This window comes from Uloborus diversus, chromosome 2 (genome assembly GCF_026930045.1).
Source record: "Uloborus diversus isolate 005 chromosome 2, Udiv.v.3.1, whole genome shotgun sequence".
NCBI lineage: Eukaryota > Metazoa > Arthropoda > Arachnida > Araneae > Uloboridae > Uloborus > Uloborus diversus.
Window position 1 is genome coordinate 123,961,511 of NC_072732.1, and position 20,623 is coordinate 123,982,133.

A 20,623-nucleotide genomic window follows, 5' to 3' on the forward strand; every position below is an offset into this window, starting at 1 on the left:
TCCAATTCCCTTTTCTGAATCCGTATCAAATACTTAAAATTTCGCCTTGCCTTACCATACTGGAGCCGCTCTGCACTCTGACCAGTTTCTTTTAACTGACGAAAAGCGGCTTGCTTATAATTTAGAGCTTCTTTAGTCTTCCTGGAAAACCACATGGGATAAATTTTAGTACTAACACCTTTTCTCCTAAATGGAACATAATCCCCAACTGTTTTAGCAAGTTTTTCTTTTAATTCCGTCCACTGCTGATCTAAGTCGCTATTTTCCAATCCTGACGAAAAAACCTCTATCAAGCTCTGCCTAAGTGCAACAAAATCAGTGTTTCTGACATTGGGCCAAACCTAAAATTATCCTCTTTGTACACTACAAATTTAATCCGGAACCTAATGCAGTTATGATTATTAGAATTAAATAAACATGAAATGTCTATTAACTCGTTCTTAGAAAGCCATCTAAATGAATGCAGTTAAGGAAGCATGCAGCTTACCTTATCATATGTTCTTCATCTGTTTTGTATATCTATAGTCCAAATTACATGTTGGAGGAATCTTCCGCTAAATGACTGATACCCATAGATGTATATTCACGAACACATTAAAACCATAACTCGTTCTAAACTAAGAAACACAAATTTAATATATACTACAGCGCTACATGTTTACAGTATAAGCAGTAAGAGAGAAGTGAGAAAGAGTTCTAATAAGGAATTAAAGTTCCTGGTTTGGCGACAGCGCCGTCTAGAGGAGGAAGTGGGCAACATACAGTTTCTAACATTCCCCCTTGTGTGTTGAACACTACATTAGTCCAAGTTCTAAGCGAAATTTCTCAAATAGAGGTTTTGCTAGAGGCTTTGTAAAGGCATCTGCAACCATTTCTTGGCTTGGTAGATATATGACCTTTAACACTCCTTTTTCTTGAAGGTCTCTCAACAGATGATATTTCACGTCTATTGCTTTTGTCCTACAGTTGTTTCTATCTGTCTGTGATAATTTTATACAGGAAATGTTGTCTTCAAATAATGTGATGGGCAGTTTCTGAGAAAGTCCCAGATCATCAGTGAGTTTGATCAGCCATTGCAACTCTTGAGCTGCGTTTGCTGCTGATATATATTCTGCTTCTGTTGATGACATAGCAACGCAATTTTGCCTTTTGGAATTCCATGCGATGCAATTTTTTCCGATTTTGAAGACATTTCCCCCTGTCGACTTTCTTGTTGTCAAATCATTTCCCCAATCTGCATCTGCATATGCAGTCAGAATTGGTTCATCTTTGCTAATTGTTAGCTTTATATATTTTGTTGTTTTCAGGTATCGGATGACTCGTTGTACTGCATTCCAATCTCGTTGTCTTGGTTTTTCGTTTCTTCTACTTAGCAAGTTTACTGCTAGTGATATATCGGGTCTTGTTACACTTGATATGTATAGTAGGGCTCCGATTGCTTGTCTATATTCTGTATTATCTGGTAGTAAGTCATCTTCTCCTTCTAATTTTAAGTATCCAGTTTCCATTGGTGTATAAGTTGGTTTTGAATCTCTTAAGTTAAATTTCTCAATTATTTCTTCTATTTTGTTCATTTGGCTTAGACAATAGCTTCCATCTTCTTTCTTTTCAACATTTATTCCTAGATAGTAGTTTGCTTCTCCTAGGTCTTTTACTTCGAAATGTTTTCTCAGCATGTTAATTATCCAATTCATGTTTTCTTCTTTTTCTTTCTTTCCGGCAATTAGGATATCATCTACATAAAGTATTATGTACAACTGTTTGCTTTTGTGAATAAATAAGCAGGGATCGCATTTACTTTGTTCAAAAGAGTATTTCAGTAATACTTCTCCAATCTTTTCGTTCCATGCTTTTGCAGCTTGCTTTAATCCATATATGGCTTTCTTTAGTTTACACACTTTATCCTTTTGTTTCGGATCTACATATCCTTCTGGTTGTTTCATGTAGATATCTTCTTTTAAGTCTCCATATAGAAATGCTGTTTTGATGTCAATATGCTTTATCTTCAGACCTTTGTATGCTGCTAATGAGAAAAATGCTCTAATTGTTGTATATTTTACAACTGGTGCGAATGTCAGTTCAAAATCTTCACCAAATTTTTGGCTATATCCTAATGCAACTAACCTAGATTTCCATCGTTCTATTTCGCCCTTGGAGTTTAATTTTGTTTTGAAAGTCCATTTACATCCAATTGCTCTCTTCCCAACTGGCAAATCGACTAACTCCCATGTGTTGTTTTCATACAAAGATTTCATTTCTTCTTTTGTGGCTTGGATCCATTTTTCTCTTTGCTTTTCTGGAAGGTCTTGAACTTCTTTCCAACTCTTTGGTGTATAATTGATATCAGTATTGGAGTAATAGCATAATCTTTCTGGTGGTATGCCTTTTGTGCTTCTTTCGGATCTTCGTAGAGGTGTCGTTGAAGAGTCCTCTTCAATAGTTTCATCTTCCACATCAGTTTCTGTATTTTCTTCTTCCAGATCATTTTCTGTACTCTCTTCTTCTTTCCTTGCAGAAATAACTGGTGTTTCTACCTCATCTCGATTATCTTCAACAAATCTGACAGTTCTTGATATTATTACCTTCTGGTCAGAAGTTAATATTCTGTATCCTTTGCTTCGATTATCATATCCAATGAAAATTCCTTCTACAGATGTTTTATCTAATTTTCTTCGTTTAGATTTGTTGACATAAGCATAGGCTTTTGATCCAAATGTTCTTATGTTTGATAGATCGGGTTTTCTTCCGGTCCATAGCTCGTACGGTGTCTTTTTGTTAGCTTTGGTTGGCAACCTGTTTTGTAGGTAGTTGGCTGTTAAGACTGCTTCACCCCAAAAACGATTTGGTAATTTGGCTTCTGAAAGAAGACATCTTGTCATTTCTGTCAAAGATCTGTTCTTTCTTTCACTGACCCCATTTGACTGATGACAGTACGGTACCGTTAATTGGTGTTCTATTCCCTGTTCTTTAAGGAATTCTTCACATTCTTTTCCTGTGTACTCTCCGCCATTGTCCGTTCTTAAAATCTTCATCGATTTCCCAAATTTATTCTTTGTTACTGCAATGTATTCCTTCAGTTTAGATAAGACTTCACTCTTTCTTGTAAGAAGGTAAATCATTGTAAAGCGGGAGAAATCGTCAATAAAAGTGAGGAAATAAAGTTTTCCACCAACGCTTGCATCTTGAAGTGGTCCGCATAAGTCAGAGTGGACGAGGGTCATTAACTCTTTTTCTCTGTGTTTAGATTCTTTAGGATATGGGAACTCACTAAGTTTATTTTCTATGCAAGTACGGCAGTCCTTGATCTGTTCACAACTATCAATTTGAATCCCATCGGCCAAATTTTCTTTCACCAACTGTTTTATTGCTTGGGTGTTTCTATGTCCTAACCTTTTATGCCATAGAGTTATACAATTATTATTCTGGCAGTTTGATACGTAGTTTACTTTAATATCTTCGTTAAAAATCACTTCGTACAGACTATTATTTAAAGAAATTGCTTCTAAGTAAATAATGCCATTTTTTCTAACATAACATTTTTTTCTTTCGAAATGCACTAGAAATCCTTTTTCTGTCATACATTTAACTGATAATAAATTACTTTCAAGTTCAGGAATAAAATATACATTCTTCAAGGTTATGTCAAATACTCCGCTTTCTGTTTTCGTTGTAATTTTAACTTCGCCTATTCCTTGCGAGTGTAGGATTCTCCCATCAGCGATTATAACTTTAACAGGATCATCATTAATTACGAGTGATGAAAACAGTTCCTTTTCTTTAATTAGATGCGATGTGCATCCCGAATCAATGTAAAATGGATATTTAGCGGTGTTTATCATTGAAGATAGACATATCTCGGTATTAATTGCTGGGATTTTTTCCGAGCGTGCGATGTAGCTGCTACTTCCTTGTCCGTCTAATTTATTGGTTTCTTTTTCATAACGCGTGGGCGTTGAGACGGGATTTCGCGGATTACTCATCTCGGTTGAATGCAATTGATCTTTATTTTTTACTTTCATGCAAACTGAAGATCTTTCGTTATTGCGTTTTACTTTCGATTCTTCTTGTGAAAATTTATTTTTGCGATTGAGATTATTTTTATTTTTAAGATGATAACATGTATCTCTTGTATGATTATTTTTCTTGCAATAAGTGCAGAATTTTCCGACATTATTCGGCTTCTTATTCATCAATGACATGTTAGATTTGAATGCTTGCGTAAAACTATTTTCTGACACATCTTGTTCCTTTCTTCTATTATATTCATCGATTAATTTGTTTTTTATCAACTCGGAAGTTAGCTCTGTTTCCGGTCTTGCTTCTAAAGCGGTTATTAAATTATCGTACGATTTTGGGACAGATACCAGTAGTAAAGCGGCTATTTCATCATCTTTTATATCTTTTCCTACTGCTTTAAGTTTATCAATTAATTCGAGAATTTCGGCAACATGTTTATTCATGTCTCCTCCCTCGCACATCTTCGTCGCATATAACTTTCGCAACAAGAATAGCTTATTTGATAAATTGACTCTTTCGTGAATAGATTTTAATTTTTGCCAAGTATTTCTTGCGGTGGTTTCATATTTAATGTGAATTACTTGAGAATCTTCAATAAAAAGATTTATTAGTGCTCGCGCCTGGCGGTCTCTTTTTAAGTACTTGTTATCTGGTGATGCGGGTGGTTCATCTTCTACTAAATCAATTAAATCTTCTTTAATCAATATCATTTCCATTCTAAACTTCCATATGGAGTAATTGGAATTATTTAGCTTAGTGATTTGAGGGTTGTTATCTTTTAGCAGAGACATTTTATAGATAATTTAACTAGATGCAAAACAATATATGAATATAACTTATTTTTATCTAAATAGTTAATGCTGCATTTATTTATAGACTTTCAGTCTCATAATCTATTAGAATTAAATAAACATGAAATGTCTATTAACTCGTTCTTAGAAAGCCATCTAAATGAATGCAGTTAAGGAAGCATGCAGCTTACCTTATCATATGTTCTTCATCTGTTTTGTATATCTATAGTCCAAATTACATGTTGGAGGAATCTTCCGCTAAATGACTGATACCCATAGATGTATATTCACGAACACATTAAAACCATAACTCGTTCTAAACTAAGAAACACAAATTTAATATATACTACAGCGCTACATGTTTACAGTATAAGCAGTAAGAGAGAAGTGAGAAAGAGTTCTAATAAGGAATTAAAGTTCCTGGTTTGGCGACAGCGCCGTCTAGAGGAGGAAGTGGGCAACATACAGTTTCTAACAATGATCACTATCTCAAATATGATCCCTACACACAACCCCTGAACAAAACTTCCTATGTCACAAAAAACTAGATCCAAAATCGCCTCCTCTCGAGTTGCCTGAGTTACAACTTAATCTAAGAAATAATCACCAATTACTTTTAAAAATTCCTCTCCTTTGCCATTACCAGGATAAAAATTATTCCAATGAATACCCGGAAAATTGAAATCCCCATTATGATAACTAATCCCTTACTGGACATGTCACTAATAATACGATACATCTGTTCATCTTGTCCCCGGTTTGAATTAGGGGGCCTATAGCCTATAAATGTTACCAAAGCGTAGGTTTTGCCCTTATTTTTCATCAACTCCAGCCAAACCATATCAATATCAGTAGGTTTATCATTTATGACCAATTCATTGCACATGAAATTGTGTCTAACATAAAATAAAACCCCACCACCTCTTTTGCCTACTCTATCTTGTCGCAACAAATTATACCCAGCAATATGTAATAACTCTGCGTCAAATTCAGTAGCCCATGTCTCTGTAGTTCCAATAACATCCAACTTCTCATCTATAACTATGCTTTTCAATTCATCCATCTTGTTCCTAATACTGCGAGCATTGGTATAGAAAACTTTGAGCATGCCTAAATTGTTTTTATTTAACACCCTGAACTTTTTTAAATCACAATTGTTAAAACTACTACTCTTGTTCGACACTTTATTTCAATTTCTAGTAATACCCAAAAACTTTTCATCCTCTCGATACCTGATGCTTGAACCATGACCCCCATTCCAACTTAGTTTTTTGACACTCCGAAGCCCCTAAAATTAATTCACTAACCATTTTGACCCCTGTAGAGCTCAGATGCAGGCCATCCCTAGCAATCCAATCCCGTTTACAATGACTCTATACTTTAATGGACCTGATACTGCGCTTTCCGCAAATTGACTTGAGTAGCAGGTTCATACACCTAGCACGTTGATTTAGCAAGCTCCTATGCACTCCATACTAGGGAAGCAAACCAACCACTTGGACATTCGTCGAAAAGCTGGTTGCTTTATCCAACAGAGATTCCCATTCCTTAGAAAACTCCTCATTTTTACTGTATCATGCATCATTTGTTCCTACCCACAAAGTAACCATGTCCTCCTTATTGACTTCCTTCTTTTCAGCAACTTTACTAACGTCTTTTACCCGAGCCCCTGGTAAACAACACCTACAGTGGCGCCGACTCCATGGGGCCTGAGGGGGCCCGAGCCCCCTCAAAAATATTTTTGAGGGGGCAGAGCCCCCCCAATAAATCAAGAAAAGTATTAGTTATATTATGTTTTCTAAACTCATAAATTTATCTTTTATTTCCCTTGTTTGAAGATAGTTTACCTTGTAAAATACATTCAGTAATGAATTAAAACAAATAATTATTACGGTAGTAAGCAGATTAACTGAAAACGAGTATTGTGAATAATGATGGTATTATAAGTGCTGCAAGCACACTTAGAATTTGTTCCAGTGCGCGAACTTACGGGTCAAATCTGTTGCCGGTGGGCAGCGCTGCGGCGAGCTCATCTAAGTGTTGATGATCTGTTTGATTTGTATATTAAATGGGAGGCGTGATAGTTTCGAATACTTTTGGGGATGGTGTTCAAAAAAAAAAAAAATCTTCACAAAATGATGATCCTTCGCTTCCTCGGAATCGACGTATACCAAAGAAGTATGAAAACAACGAAGCCAGCTCACCGCATGCTTTCAAAATCCCAAAGGAGTACTACAAGGAACTATACAATGAGGTTTGAAAAATTGTACAATCTTGCATTTTTGGGCGGTTTACATCAATTGGACTCACACAGATCATTGCAGTTGAACAAGAGTGCTTGCTTTTATTAAACACAAGTGAAACAAATTTTGAAAAATCAACTGAGTTTTCAAAAATAACCTAGACATTGAGAGACTGCGTTTACACTTAAATATGTTAGCCGGTATAACTAATGAAAAAACCAACTGCTCTTTAAAAAAAACATACGTAAATTAAATTACCTTTTTACGAAAATACTGTGCGTGTTTGTATTTATTTTTTCCCTTTTTCAAAGCCAAAAAATATGTGTCAGGGTTGTCGAGTTTTGGAGTTATAATGTTGATTATATGACTTTAAAATGCTTAAAAAAAATTTAAAACTCACTATCTCTCATCTCAAATTTAGAAAATTTCCCCCGGTTTACCCCTCCTCCCATTGTTTTAAAAAACGGCGTTTCTGGTAGTGCCCTTCCATTCAAGTCAAGTGTCCTTCCTACCTTATAATATCAATGCCTAGCTACGGCACTGCACGGCTCCCCGTAAAATAGAACAAAAAATCTCTTACTAAGACAAGTGATGTGATTTAAAAGTTGAATCAGAAAATTTGTAAACCAATTTTTAGATTCTTTTGCTTCGAAAACGTCGTGTCACATACTGTTTGTTAAAATTATACACACCTGAAAATATGGCATTTTCAAGGTACAAAAATTTGACCTTTATTTGGGGTGGGGGGACCTCTGAGGTTTTACGTAATCCCCTAACCGTCCGATTATGTCCGCCCCCCCCCCCCCAATAATTTTTGCAAGTCGGCGCCCCTGAACACCTAGCCACCTTACGCTTTACTCTCCGAACAGTGTTACCCACCTCCCTTACCATAGATTCCCCCAAAATTACACCCTTAGTTTCCCAGTCCAACTCCTCATTTGAAACGTCCCCCTGAATCTCTGGATCATTTATACCCTCTACAACTGGCCTACAACCTAATTCTAACTGGGCTTCCAAAGTTAGCATCTGAAGTCTTAAGTCTGAGAGTTCAGCACATTTAGTGCAAATATGATCCTCCTGAAAAACAGACTCATTCTTCCCCTTATACAGGCATAACATATGACATAAGTCACAAGAGATCCACCTGTCCCCCTTCCCACTCTTTAACTCTTTCATAAAGCATCTCATTTCTACTCAGTGAATATACTCCAAAAGGCAAATCAGAAAGATAAAAATGCAAAAAACACAAAATAAATACGAAAAACAGCAGTAAATAAACAGAGTTGCTACACGCAACAAAGCACACAAAATCAAAAACCAGGAGATCAGCACATGTTTGGCTTAGCTCCAAAAAATGCAAAAACACTTCAAGAATACAATAACAGCGAAAATGAGTCCCCATAACACAATAAAACTAAATTATATGATAAAGTACAGTAAAAAAACTAAAACTAGGCAGTAATAATAAAAAAATATAGTAAGAAAACACTTACTTATCTAATTAGCAGCAATAAAACTCCCTTCATCACAGGCGCCCTCTAGTGGCCAAAGCCGTACCGAGTCAGATTTAAAAGGAGGGAAGCGGTTATTGTGAACATAGGGCTTCCATAAGAGTAAGTCGGATTTCTGACTAATTTCCGAGTGTTTGACTTCAAATTTTCAACAGTCATTCTTAGAACCAAATTAAGTTGTTTTAGAAGGTTTCAAATCATAAGTTTATCTTTCTTCGGTTTATATTTCTCGGGTTACACTGATAAGCGTCGCCGGTCTCACATGGTCCACGGACAGTAGATTGGCAGCAGTTCCAAAGAGCGCTCCCGATTAAGTCACCTTTCAAACAATAAAACCATATCATATGGACCAGTTTCACAGGCCATAGTTTGAGAAAAAACTATTAAGAAAGCAGTTCTCGATCTAGTCACCTTAAAAAAATTTAAAAATTAAAAATCAAAATTGACTCAATGTTAGGGTTTACAATGTGATAGACAGACACACACGTTATACGTATCCCTCCCCTCCTCGCACCTTCCTTTTTGCTTTGGAGCTATAAAGCATTCTATTGTTTAATTCTTTTGACACTTAACCGAACCATTTTGAAAGAGAATGTACCTGGACTGTTTGCAAACAAGATGAAATAGAGTTTTCGTCTGACTATAAAAACGTAGGTTATACTCCTTACGAAATTGTTTACGACCTGCGCAGCTACGAGGTCAACATTTTCCTAGACGAAATTCGCGGAGATCTAAAAATAGAAGTCATTTAAAAGCAGCGCCTTTGCTCGAAGTCGGTGTCGAAATTAAATTTAACTGTTGGTTATATACATTGTTTTCATAAGTAATGTTTTCAAGAGACATTGTTTAGTACGCACATGTGGTCTGATACCATTTACCATTAAAAATAATTATTATTATTGTTATTATTAAATATAAACAAAAAATTCGTCTGTGTAAAAACCAAAAAAAAAAATAATAATAATAATAATAATTAAATAACTAAAAAGAAAAAAAAATAAGCCCAGTAGTTTAGAATGTTATTAAGTACTACTGAATAACTACACCATTGAAATAGTTTTATATATAATCTACACACATAAGACAAATCATAAATCAAAAGCACAATAGAAGAATCAGCAGTCGGGATCATTTCTTTTTGACCAATCAAGGAACCCTGTAAAATTTGAATGGCCCCGATTGTTGATCCTTTTATTCTGCTTTTGAACTTATAATTTGTCTTATGTGTGTATCGATTATAAAACTATTTCAATGGTGAAGTTATTCAGTAGTTCGTAATAACATTCTAAACTACTGCGCTGATATTTTTTTCTCTTTAGTTTTTTTTTTTTTTTTTTTTGGTTTTTACGCAGTCGGGGTTTTTTTTTTATTTAATAATTATTTTTTTATTTTACACTTTTTAGATAATTTGCATTTACTTACTTATTATGATTATAAGACGGTAAATTTCGCAATGCTGTCATTTCATTGAGAGAGTTTATATCGTGAAGATGATTATTAAGTAACTTGCGGTGGCCTAAACTACTGAATATTAGACCCTCTAGGGACCTAACTCGGTTTAAAGCTACATATGCTTGACCTTTAGCGAAAATCCACGAACTTAAAGCAACCACAGTTATATAAACAACCTGTATAACTCGTGATGACGAGAGCTCGGAAACGTCGTCAGTCAAAAATCTCTCGCAAAACTAAAAAAGCCCGTCAAGAAAATACACATCGCGAAACTCAGTCCCTTGAATCACGAGAAAAACAAATGCAACATGTTAAAGATGAAAATTGAATTAATATACTTTGTTAATAAGGAATTCAGGCAGTGAAAACGCTACCTGTATTTGTCGCACGCTGTGTCGCACGCAGGTAGCGGTGCGACACGATCCCGAAATGACAATATAGCGACTGGTTGTTGATATGGTGAATTTTGATTACTGTCATTCGTTTAGTGACATTCCCAAGGTTAAGACAAATCGATTGACGCTAGAATCATCAAAATTGGCCAAGGTGTTTAGCCTCTTCAATGCCACATAGGAACAAACATACATGCATACATTGACTCATAACACATTATCCTCCTTTGCGTCGCGCAAGTGCAGTCGGGTAATTAATTCTGATTTGTTTAAAAGAATTTTTAAACTGGTAATGTTCTGAATATATATTTTTTCTCGGGAGTAAAACCATAAGTAGTGGAATGTGGGACAATGTGGAATAGCGGGGGCAAAGTGAAAGAATGAAATATTTGCTCTGGTTTTAGCGCCACCTATCTGATAATAATTTAATTATGTTGTAACACATGTAGTCTATGTATTATAGTCAGGAAAAGTTACCTCTGAAAACCAAGGAATATGATAATACAAGCCGTTTTCGAAAACTGATACTCACATTGTAATGTTTTGTTGCAACTCAAAAAATATTTTTGGTATTATAGTATGATAAAATTCTTGTTACATTTTAAATATTTGTTGGTCTACTAATATTTGGTGCAACATTTATTTATTTAATATAGTGCTTAATTGTATTTTAAATTATGTGTTTTATGTACAGTTAGTCAAGTACATGTTGGGCAAGGTGGATGGGGCAAAGTGAAATACTTTATTTCGTTTTCAACCGTTGAATAAATCACTTACGAAATCCTTTTTCTATGTATTTCATTTCCTTTCCTTCATTTAATTTTATCATTCCGTATTTGTTCATCTATTCACTTATTTTCTTATTCATTCACTGTTTTATTCACTCACTTCCCATGCACTAAATTCTTTTTTATTGGTTCATTTTTTTCATTTATTTATTTATTATTTTAAATTTACCCATTCATTTGATAAAAAATATTTTTAATACGAGCAATAGAATAGACAAGGTTGTACTGCATATACAGCCATGGAAAAAATATAGGAACAAGAAAAAAGTCGAAAATTCTAGGCTCCACTTGGTTGGGAAAGTATGCAAATATTTTCATGATAAAAATACATGAAACAAAACATTTACAAACGAACTTTGTTTAGATTTTTTGAAATTTTTTAAAATGCATACAATTTTAAAGTTTTACCAGTTTGCCACTTGGAAAAAATGTTCGGACACACATTTATTTTGAGATCGGAAACTAATGTTTGCATATTTAGTCGTATCATATGATTATTTACAATAATCCAAAACTGCTACGCAGTAAGATTGTTCACTTTATATCGTTCTTCATCAGACCGAACAGCACACAACTCTCTGAATGAGAAAAGTGACAAATTGTTGCTTAAAAAAAAATGTGGAATGCGTGGACGTGAAATTGCAAGGAAGATAAACAGATCTGAAACAGTAGTTCACAATTTTGTAAAGAATTCAAAAGAGTATGGCAAGAAATACGGTGCAGGTAAGCTTCCCACTCTTACTAAGGGCCAGTAATGAGCAATTATTCATATAGCTCACTCAAAAAAAAAAAAAAAAGAAACAGAGCTCTACTCAAATTAAAAGATAAATGAATGTACCTTTCCCTAGCCGAACAGTACGTAATGTTTTGCAAAATAATTTCAATGTTACATATGCTAAACTACGGTCACGTTCACCATTTACAAAGCTTCAAAAGAAGCTTTGATTGGAACTCGCTAAGAAACACATTTCTTTTGGGTCTCGATGGATATATGTCTTATTTTCTGATGAAAATAACTTTTTTTTTTTTGGACGGACCAGATGGTTTTCACCATTACTGGCATGATTTGCAAAACGAAATGTTTTTTTCAAAACGGTATTTCGGAAGCGGTATTGTGATGGGTGTCGGCAAGCTTTTTGTACCTAATGGAGCACCACCTATGTGTCCATTCGAGATCCTTTGAATTCAGAATCATATGTTGATATACTAGCTGAAAATTTATTACATGAAGCACCCCTTATCACAGATGGTGATAATTTGTTTCAACAAGCCAATGCAAGTTGCCATGTGTCTTTTGGATCATATTCATGGTTTGAGGCCAATTCAGTGGTTTTTCTCGACGGGTCCCCAAGAAATTTTTATTTAAACCCCACAGAGAATCTGTGGGGCATTTTAACTGGAAAAGTGTCTAGGAATGGGACACAATGATCAAATAAAGACGAACGAACGTCATCCACTGAATTGGCGTGTAAAAACCTTTCTAAATAAACTTTAACTGAACTTTATGAGTCGACGACTGGGCGATTGATGAGGATAATTGAAAAAAATGTTATTTTGTAGAATATCTTTTTTCGGGACATATTTGTTAATGCCCTTATAATTTTTTCCATGTTTTATCTAATACATTTTGTTAGTTTGTGATTTAACAATTATATTGCAATTTGATTTCATACTGACAGGTTTCTAATGTTTTCTATTTATAAGTAGTAAATCATGTTTGATTTTATTTGCCGTTGATGATTATTTTCATACATGACACTCATTTTTCAACGTGTCCTTATAATTTTTTCCATGGTTGTAGAAGTGAAGCTGAAAATAAAATGGTGCCGATGTGTGATTACACACGGCAATTTTAAATGATCAGGGGAATGAACAGTGGGTTCGGTGTCAAAAATGCTTCAAATATGCTTATATAGACCGTGCTAGTTATCACCCCAAATTATTCTGATCACAGAATCCTGGATTTCATTTTACCCTCAATATTTTTTTCCTAATCAGGTTAGTTTTAAATGATAAAAACAAAGGGTGTTCTACACTCAGTGCTTATTTTACTCTGGTATTGCTTAAATAAAATTCTTTAATTCTCATACTTTTGGAATAGTATAAAATGAAATTGCTTTGGAATCAGTACTCAAGTAACTGTCAAATAGCCACCAACAAGACGTCGTCATCTGTTTGAGTTCTCAACACAAGTTCTTTTCTGTCAGAACAGCACTTAAAAATATTTGTTTAATAAATAACTAATATCTTGATGTCAGTATAAATGAAATCAAAAGTATTACTACCAGGTAACTTTAAGGTTATCAGAAAAAAAATAGAAAGTTAATCATTTTGCATGAATTCTTAATTTCCTGAAATTAAATATGGCTCCAGAACTGTTTTATTACTACGATTTTCCAAAATTCTAAAAGTCATACGAGTACACGAGAACTTCCTTTTTTAATGTATAGATATATATATTTTTTGTTAAATTTACAAAATTTACCGTCTTCTTTTTTGTTTGCCACTTATAAACTAAATAAATTAGCTAAATAACCAGCAAATTTTACAATACTTTTTTTGGTGCAACTTTTTTTTTACGAACACAGTATTGAACTATTATGAATCACAGAACGTTAATTGCCTATGAATCAGGAAAACAACAATACTTAAAAAGTGTTTACATGTATTATCAGAAAATGTATCACAGGAGAACTGAGATTAAAAGAGAGGTGAAAACCCTTACCTGTCAGCTACAATCGAAAAAACGAAAGTTCCAAAAACGCTTCCCGCATTTGCCAAAGTTAGAACCAGACTCGGAAGGTAATTGTTATCACATACCAGATCCCACTGAAAGCGAAATGGAAAAGTTCCGTTAATTGATATTTCAGAAAATAGAACATCGTGCCAACAGTTGAATAATTGTTACGAGAATTAAACAATGTTGGAAATTAAAGATACGGATACATTGAAAAGGATCTCTCTCTCTTTTTTTGGAATTCCCGTATAATTCCCAATTGCACTCGCCCTTTCTTAAAATAAATAAAGTTCTTAAACTAAACTAAGGGTTTTAATCGCTAAATAAATAGTCTGGTGCGATCCAAAGGGGTATCATGGGGGTCATGAAGCAATTTAAAGTGACCAAAAACAGACTGAAACTGTATTTTGAGGACTTACATTTTGAAAGATTTGCCCCAGGCTCCTAGTTAGGCTCAAAAATGATACATATGACCCCTCTTCAGGAAATTATCCCCTCAGAAACCAGAAGTTGGATCCCTTTTGTTAATAGGGTAGTCGCTTAAGCTATAACTTTGGTCAACAATGTCTGTACTTTTAACTGCTTCAGTTACGTTTTAATAGTGTTAATATATCTATTGGTATAAAACTGAGGAAAAACTAAATTGAGGCATAGTTAACCAGTTGAGAGAGAATAGTTATAAAAAACATTTGAAATAAATCATTAACCTGGTTAAAAGCTATTTCGCCTTTTGTGGGGTAACTTTGAACTGTGTGAGCGTTGTGATTCGAAATAAAGTATTCTAATAAAGGTAGTGATATTTTGAACTAGAAAAATGAAATGTCTAAGTGTTAACACCCCTCCTCTCTCTATTTTTATCTCATAGCATCACAAAGTTCCTACAACTTATTATGTTACAAAGAGTATCGCAATGTAAAAAGAAGTATTTTGACAACTTAAGAAATCGGACTTGGAGAGTGGCTTCTTGATTCAAAATGTAGAGTTGTAGTATTAAAATGTTGACTTTCTTCTCTCTTAAACTTCAAAAATGTGTTTGTTTTCACTGCGAAACAATATATTTTAAAAGTTGAATTAATGAAATTTTATGTGCATATTTGTTGAACTGCAGAAGTTGAATTAACAACCTTACAATCAAATAATTTTCTTTCTATAAGCAAGCTCGTGAACTAGTCGTTCAAAAATATAGTGAAGGAACTTTTAAAACTACCATGACTACAAATTAATGCAGTTTTTTTTAAATGTTTCACCTAAATAAGGAGATTATTATGTTACAACGTTGTTTTATTACGTTGCAAAGAGTAAATTGAATGTAAAAAGAAATATTTCGGCAACTTCAAAAATCGGAGTTCAAGAGTAGCTTCTAAATTCAAAATGTAGAGTTGTATTATTAAAATGTTTAATATTTTCTCCCTTTAAACTTCAAAAATTTGTTCGTTTTTACTGAGTAACAATATTTTTTAAATGTTGAATCAATAAAAATTTTTCTGCCATATTTATTGAACTGAAAAAATTAAATTATCAACCTTACAGTAAAAAAATTTGTCATCAGCTCGTGAACCTACTCAGCAACTCAAAAATATAGTGAGGGAACTTTTAAAGCTATCTTTACTATAAATTAATGCGATTATTTAAATGTTTTATATAAATTAAATAATGAAAAGATTATTATGTTACAACTTTGGATTTAATGTTACAAAGAATATTGAAATATTGTAATGCAGAAAGAGACATTTCGACAACTTCAAAAGTTGGATTTTGAGCGTGGCTTGTACATTGAAAATGTAGAGTTGCAATATTAAAATTTTAACTATATTCTCCCTTAAAAGTTCAAAAAATTGTTTATTTTCACTGAGTAGCAATATTTTTTTTCCCTTGTTGCGTTAATGAAATTTTGTTTGCCATATTTATTGAATTTCAAAAACTAAATTACCACCTTACAACGAAACAATTTTCTTTCCGTAAGCAAGCTCTTTAAATAGACACGCAAAAATATAGTGAGAGTAATTTTTTAACTATCTTGGCTATCACTTGTTGCAGTTATTTAATGTTTAATATAAATAAGGAGAGTATTATGTTACGAAGTTGATTCATTTTGTTAAAAGATATACTGCGACGTAGAAAGAGATATTTCGACAACTTCAAAAATCGGCATTGAAGAGTTACTTCTAAATTTAAAATAAGGAATTGCTGTGTTAAAATTATAGTTATCTTCTCCCTTAAAATTTGTCTGTTTTCACTGAGTAGCAGTATATTTTTAAGGTTGAATTGAATTTTGTTTGCCACATTTATTGAACTGCAAAAATTGAATTATCAACCTTACGACAAAATAATTTTCTTTCTGCAAGCAAGCTCTTAAAATAGTTACTCAAAAACATAGTAAAAGAACTTTTAAAACTATCTTGAGTATACATTAATGCAGTTATTTAAGTGTTTCATGTAAATAAGGAAACAAATTTTCGCTTATCTTATATATATATATCACGACCAATATTAATTATTTTGAAATAGTTAATCAATTTTTACATCCCACTTACCTGGGAGACAATAGTTTCTTCATACCATTCTTTTTGGTAAACCCAACCATCATTGCATTTTCGGATAGGTTTAATGAGAATTTTCTTACCACTGTTCATTTCCGGCAGTTTTCCGGTCGATTTATATTCTGCAGCGACAGATGCATAGTTGTAAGCATACATGGTACATTTTGAAAAAGATCCTTCGGGCAATATTGGAATGGCAAAGTTCTTGATTTGCTGTTCAGTTAGATTAAGAGCAGACAGTTGTGGTACTAGACACCAGTGATCGGGAGTTGCTACCATAAATATCACATTGAGCACATAGAATGCTGAAGCAAATGTTGTCGGTACCATGAATTTCAATAATAAGGATTTCTGATACCTTCCAAAATCTCCGACATCTCGCAAAATAGTTTCAAAATCCATAGTCAAATTGCCTAATGACTTTGAATTTTGTAAAATATTTACTGCTTTGTGAGTTTTGACAGTTGGACTCTTCTCTTGCTTGTTTTCTTACAAAAATATTTCAATTTTTCAAAAAAATTTCTTCGCAATCTTGGTTCCGTAAAGATTTCTTGACACCGTCATGGGTGTTTCTTCCAATTAGTCAATGTTGACACTTATTCTCTTCCAAAATTATTTCAATCTTTCAAAAATTCTACTTCGCAATCTTGGTTCCACAAAGATTTCTCGACACCGTCGTAGGTTTTCTTCCAATTAGTTATTGATACTGATTCCCTTCCAAAATTGTTTCAATTCTTCAAAAATTCTACTTTGCAATCTTGGATCCGCAAAGATTTCTCGATACCGTTATAGGTTTTCCTCCAATTAGTCCAAGTTGATACTTATTCTCTTCAAAAATTATTTCAATTTTTCAAGAATTCTACTTCGCAATCTTGGATCCGCAAAGATTTTTTGACACCAATTTTCTTCCAATAAATTAAAGTTGATAAATTTTCTGCTGCAGTGGTAAGTGTTTGTCTTAGGGGATCAAACCTTTCTGAATGCATCTTTCCGACAACAAATGGAGTTTTTATAGAAAGTTGAACCGCGCGCCATTGCGCGAAGAGTCGAAGGTTACTTGCGTCATCACTTACGGATATTGTTTATTTTTATTTCTTTTTCCTCTTCTGTCTTCGAGAAAACGGAGGGCTCTGGCATGAACCTTGGGAGATCTTTGAACGCTAGTTTTTACGCAGACTTGGAACGCTTACAAATTGGCATAAAGAATTGCATCCGAATATATTTACTCTCGGAACTAAAAGGAAAATCTAAACGCTCATCAATACCAAAAGTAAAGAAATCTTCAATGTTATAAATATTTTCGAAATGTATAATAAATTATCCTTTGCTTTTTTTTTTTTTTTTTTTGTTGATGCAAAAAGAAATGTTGAACACTGAAGTAGTATTTTAATTCATTTGGGGGTTGGGGAAAAGGTGGAGTGCGAAAGAAAATTACCGAAGGTTTTGGAAAATGAATTTACGAAAATTTTGTAGAAACTGCATGATTAGTATGATTTTTTTAATGAACTATAAATTAAATGGTACTGATGGCTCTCTTTTTTGACTAGTTTTACTCTGGAGAACTAAATTAATACGGATGAACATCAAGGGCGGATACATAGGAGGGACACTGGGAGCGATTGCTCCTATTGCCCAACGGACCCTACACCGACAGTTTTTCAATATTGAATTTTAATTACCAAAGTTTTATAAAATCTTCAATGATGTTTTTGATTCGGAATTAAAAGTGAAAACATATGTATAAATATATATCTTTGATGACGCTGGGGAGAGAAATGGAATTCGGAACTTTTTCCCGGATTTTTTTTTTTTTTTTTTTTTTGTATTGAAATTCCAAAAAAAAATCAATTTTATATGATCTTCAATGATATTAGGGAAGTGGGAGGCTCGTTTCTCTGGAAATGGAAAAAAAAAACTTCTTTTAACAACTTTTAAAACAAAATTCCAAGTCACATATGTTTTTGTTTTCTTAGTTTTTTTTTTCTTTTTAAGTTAATTTATTTATTTATATATATATTTTTTTAAGTATGGCTAAAAAAAGATAAATAAAGCATGTATGAATTGTGATCTATGTATATAAAAATGAATGTTTGTCTGTATGTCATCCATGAACTCAAAAACTACCCGGCAGATTTGGCTGAAACTTTCACCGTTTGTTATTTTTGGCACTGGGAATGTTTATAGACCAGTTCGAAAAAAATCCGATCGATAGTTCCTTTTTTATTCCAATTTAGGTCACAATCCATTGGATAAATACGAATAAAATTATTGGCTGCAGAAATTAATTCGCGTGAAAGATCTCATTGATAAGAAGTTAGCTGTTGCCATTTTTCTTGAGTTTGAACAAATAAATTCTTTCTTTATTGTTTTATGGCTTTTCATGCAACGGGGGGATTTAAAACTTTTTCTATTTGATATTTTTAGCGATTGATTGATCTTGCAAACTGCGTGAGTACAAAATTTGAGTGTAGTCACGGCTTCACTTGATAACCTGGACCGATTATTATGAAAATTGCTATATATATGTATTTTCCACGGAGAAGGTGCATAATATGCTCATTGAAGCCACTCGCCACCAGGTGGCACTGCAGAGTAGCAACTTCTGCCCCGTTCAACCGATTGTCATGAAAATCAGTATAATGATGTATTTTTTTGTTGGCGTAGCAACGCGCGTCGGGTACAGCTAGTAATCTATAAAAATATCGTTGAAAACAAAAACAAAGTTTCAAATCCACAACTATCTTATATAATTAAAAACTGAGCGCATGTACCTATGTATCTATGTCCGAGTTATTTCTCCCGAACGACAATGAACTGTCTATCGAAACAGGTATCGTTAAATTCGAAAATTTCCCGTCTTTATGTTTGGCTATTTAACGTCATCCTTCAAACAAATGCCGTAACTTATAACTTGCTTTGACGCTTAGTGAATGACAGTAATTTTTCATCGTGTTTGCATGAAGCTTCCTTTTCTATTCTTCTCAAATTACATTACACCATTCACTGTCCGAAGCCTGTAATTTACCCCAAAGAAAACACGTGGATGGAATGTTTTACCTTATTCTTTAGTATTATTAATCACCGCAAGGTAGCGTATTCAAGCTCTGAAGTTGCGAATTTTTCTGCCATCTGCCGCAAAATTTTAGTTTTTTTTTTTTTTTTTTTTTTTTGTTTAAGCCTGACTGTTGAACACACGTCACTTGACCTAACTTTTTTTTTCCGAGGTGAACCGTGCAAAGCCGGGCAACGCAGCTAGTTAGTTCAATAACTAGTGTTTGTCCCCTCCAAAATGATTTTTGAGAAAATTATTTCTTGCTATTTTCCAAATTCAATAAAAGTCTAATTTAAAAATAAAAACTTTCTTACATGTGTTAAACTTAAACTAGCTGAATTGATTTTTAAATGAAATATGTTTTATTAGAAGCTTTTATTATTTTACTTTATGTTTTTTTTTCTCTTAATCTATATTTATTTATTTGAAAAATAAAAAAAAAAGCTTTTTCTGTCCTTTATTTTTCAAAATTTTGAATTCAACAGATTTGTTTTTTGTTGTGAATCGAATACTCGATAAATCAGTTTGCAGAAAACTAATTATAGCATAGCCAAAGTACAAACTTCTGTCTAAACATGGAAAAATATTTAGACAAAAAGGTTCAATTTCTTTCATCCTTTTATTTGCATATTTCTCTTAAATAGCTTATTTTAGATCACTTCCCTTTTTCATGTTAGACCAACGGTTACTAACTTATGGCCGGTGGACCATATGGGACTTGCGAAGCTATTCTTTGTGACCTTTTACTATGTTTTATGTTACTAATCGAAAACTAAATTCTGGGAATTTCCAAAAGAACCAATTATCTTCATTCGTGTATCAAGAGTGATTGTTGCAAATTTAGAGATAAATAGTTTCTAAGAATTGATTTCTATAAGAAACAGGTGGGAGTTTCGCATAATAAAATAAGTAATACGTAGTCAACTCTTGACTTTTATTTCATTTTCTGTGTTTTCCTCTGCTATCTAGAAAGAAGTTAAATATATTCAAATTTTATATCTGCTCTGGGTCACGAGGTGTAATGAATTGCGGCTTTCAGATTAAAAAATAAAAAAAAGAGAGAGAGAGAGATTGGACGGGCGCGTCACTTCATTACCATT

General features: G+C 33.4%; 1 protein-coding gene across 1 annotated transcript in view; it reads right to left on the minus strand.

Annotated features, from left to right (window-relative positions):
- LOC129217303 (carcinine transporter-like) overlaps positions 1 to 16,873 on the minus strand; it is a 32,758-nt gene extending 15,885 nt beyond the window's left edge. Inside the window, exons 1-2 of the mRNA XM_054851580.1 lie at positions 16,466 to 16,873; positions 13,920 to 14,023 (exon numbers count right to left, since the gene is read on the minus strand). Of these exons, the coding sequence (XP_054707555.1) occupies positions 13,920 to 14,023; positions 16,466 to 16,873 (512 nt within the window). The remainder of the gene's footprint in view (positions 1 to 13,919; positions 14,024 to 16,465) is intronic.
- Between the last annotated feature and the right edge of the window lie 3,750 nt (positions 16,874 to 20,623).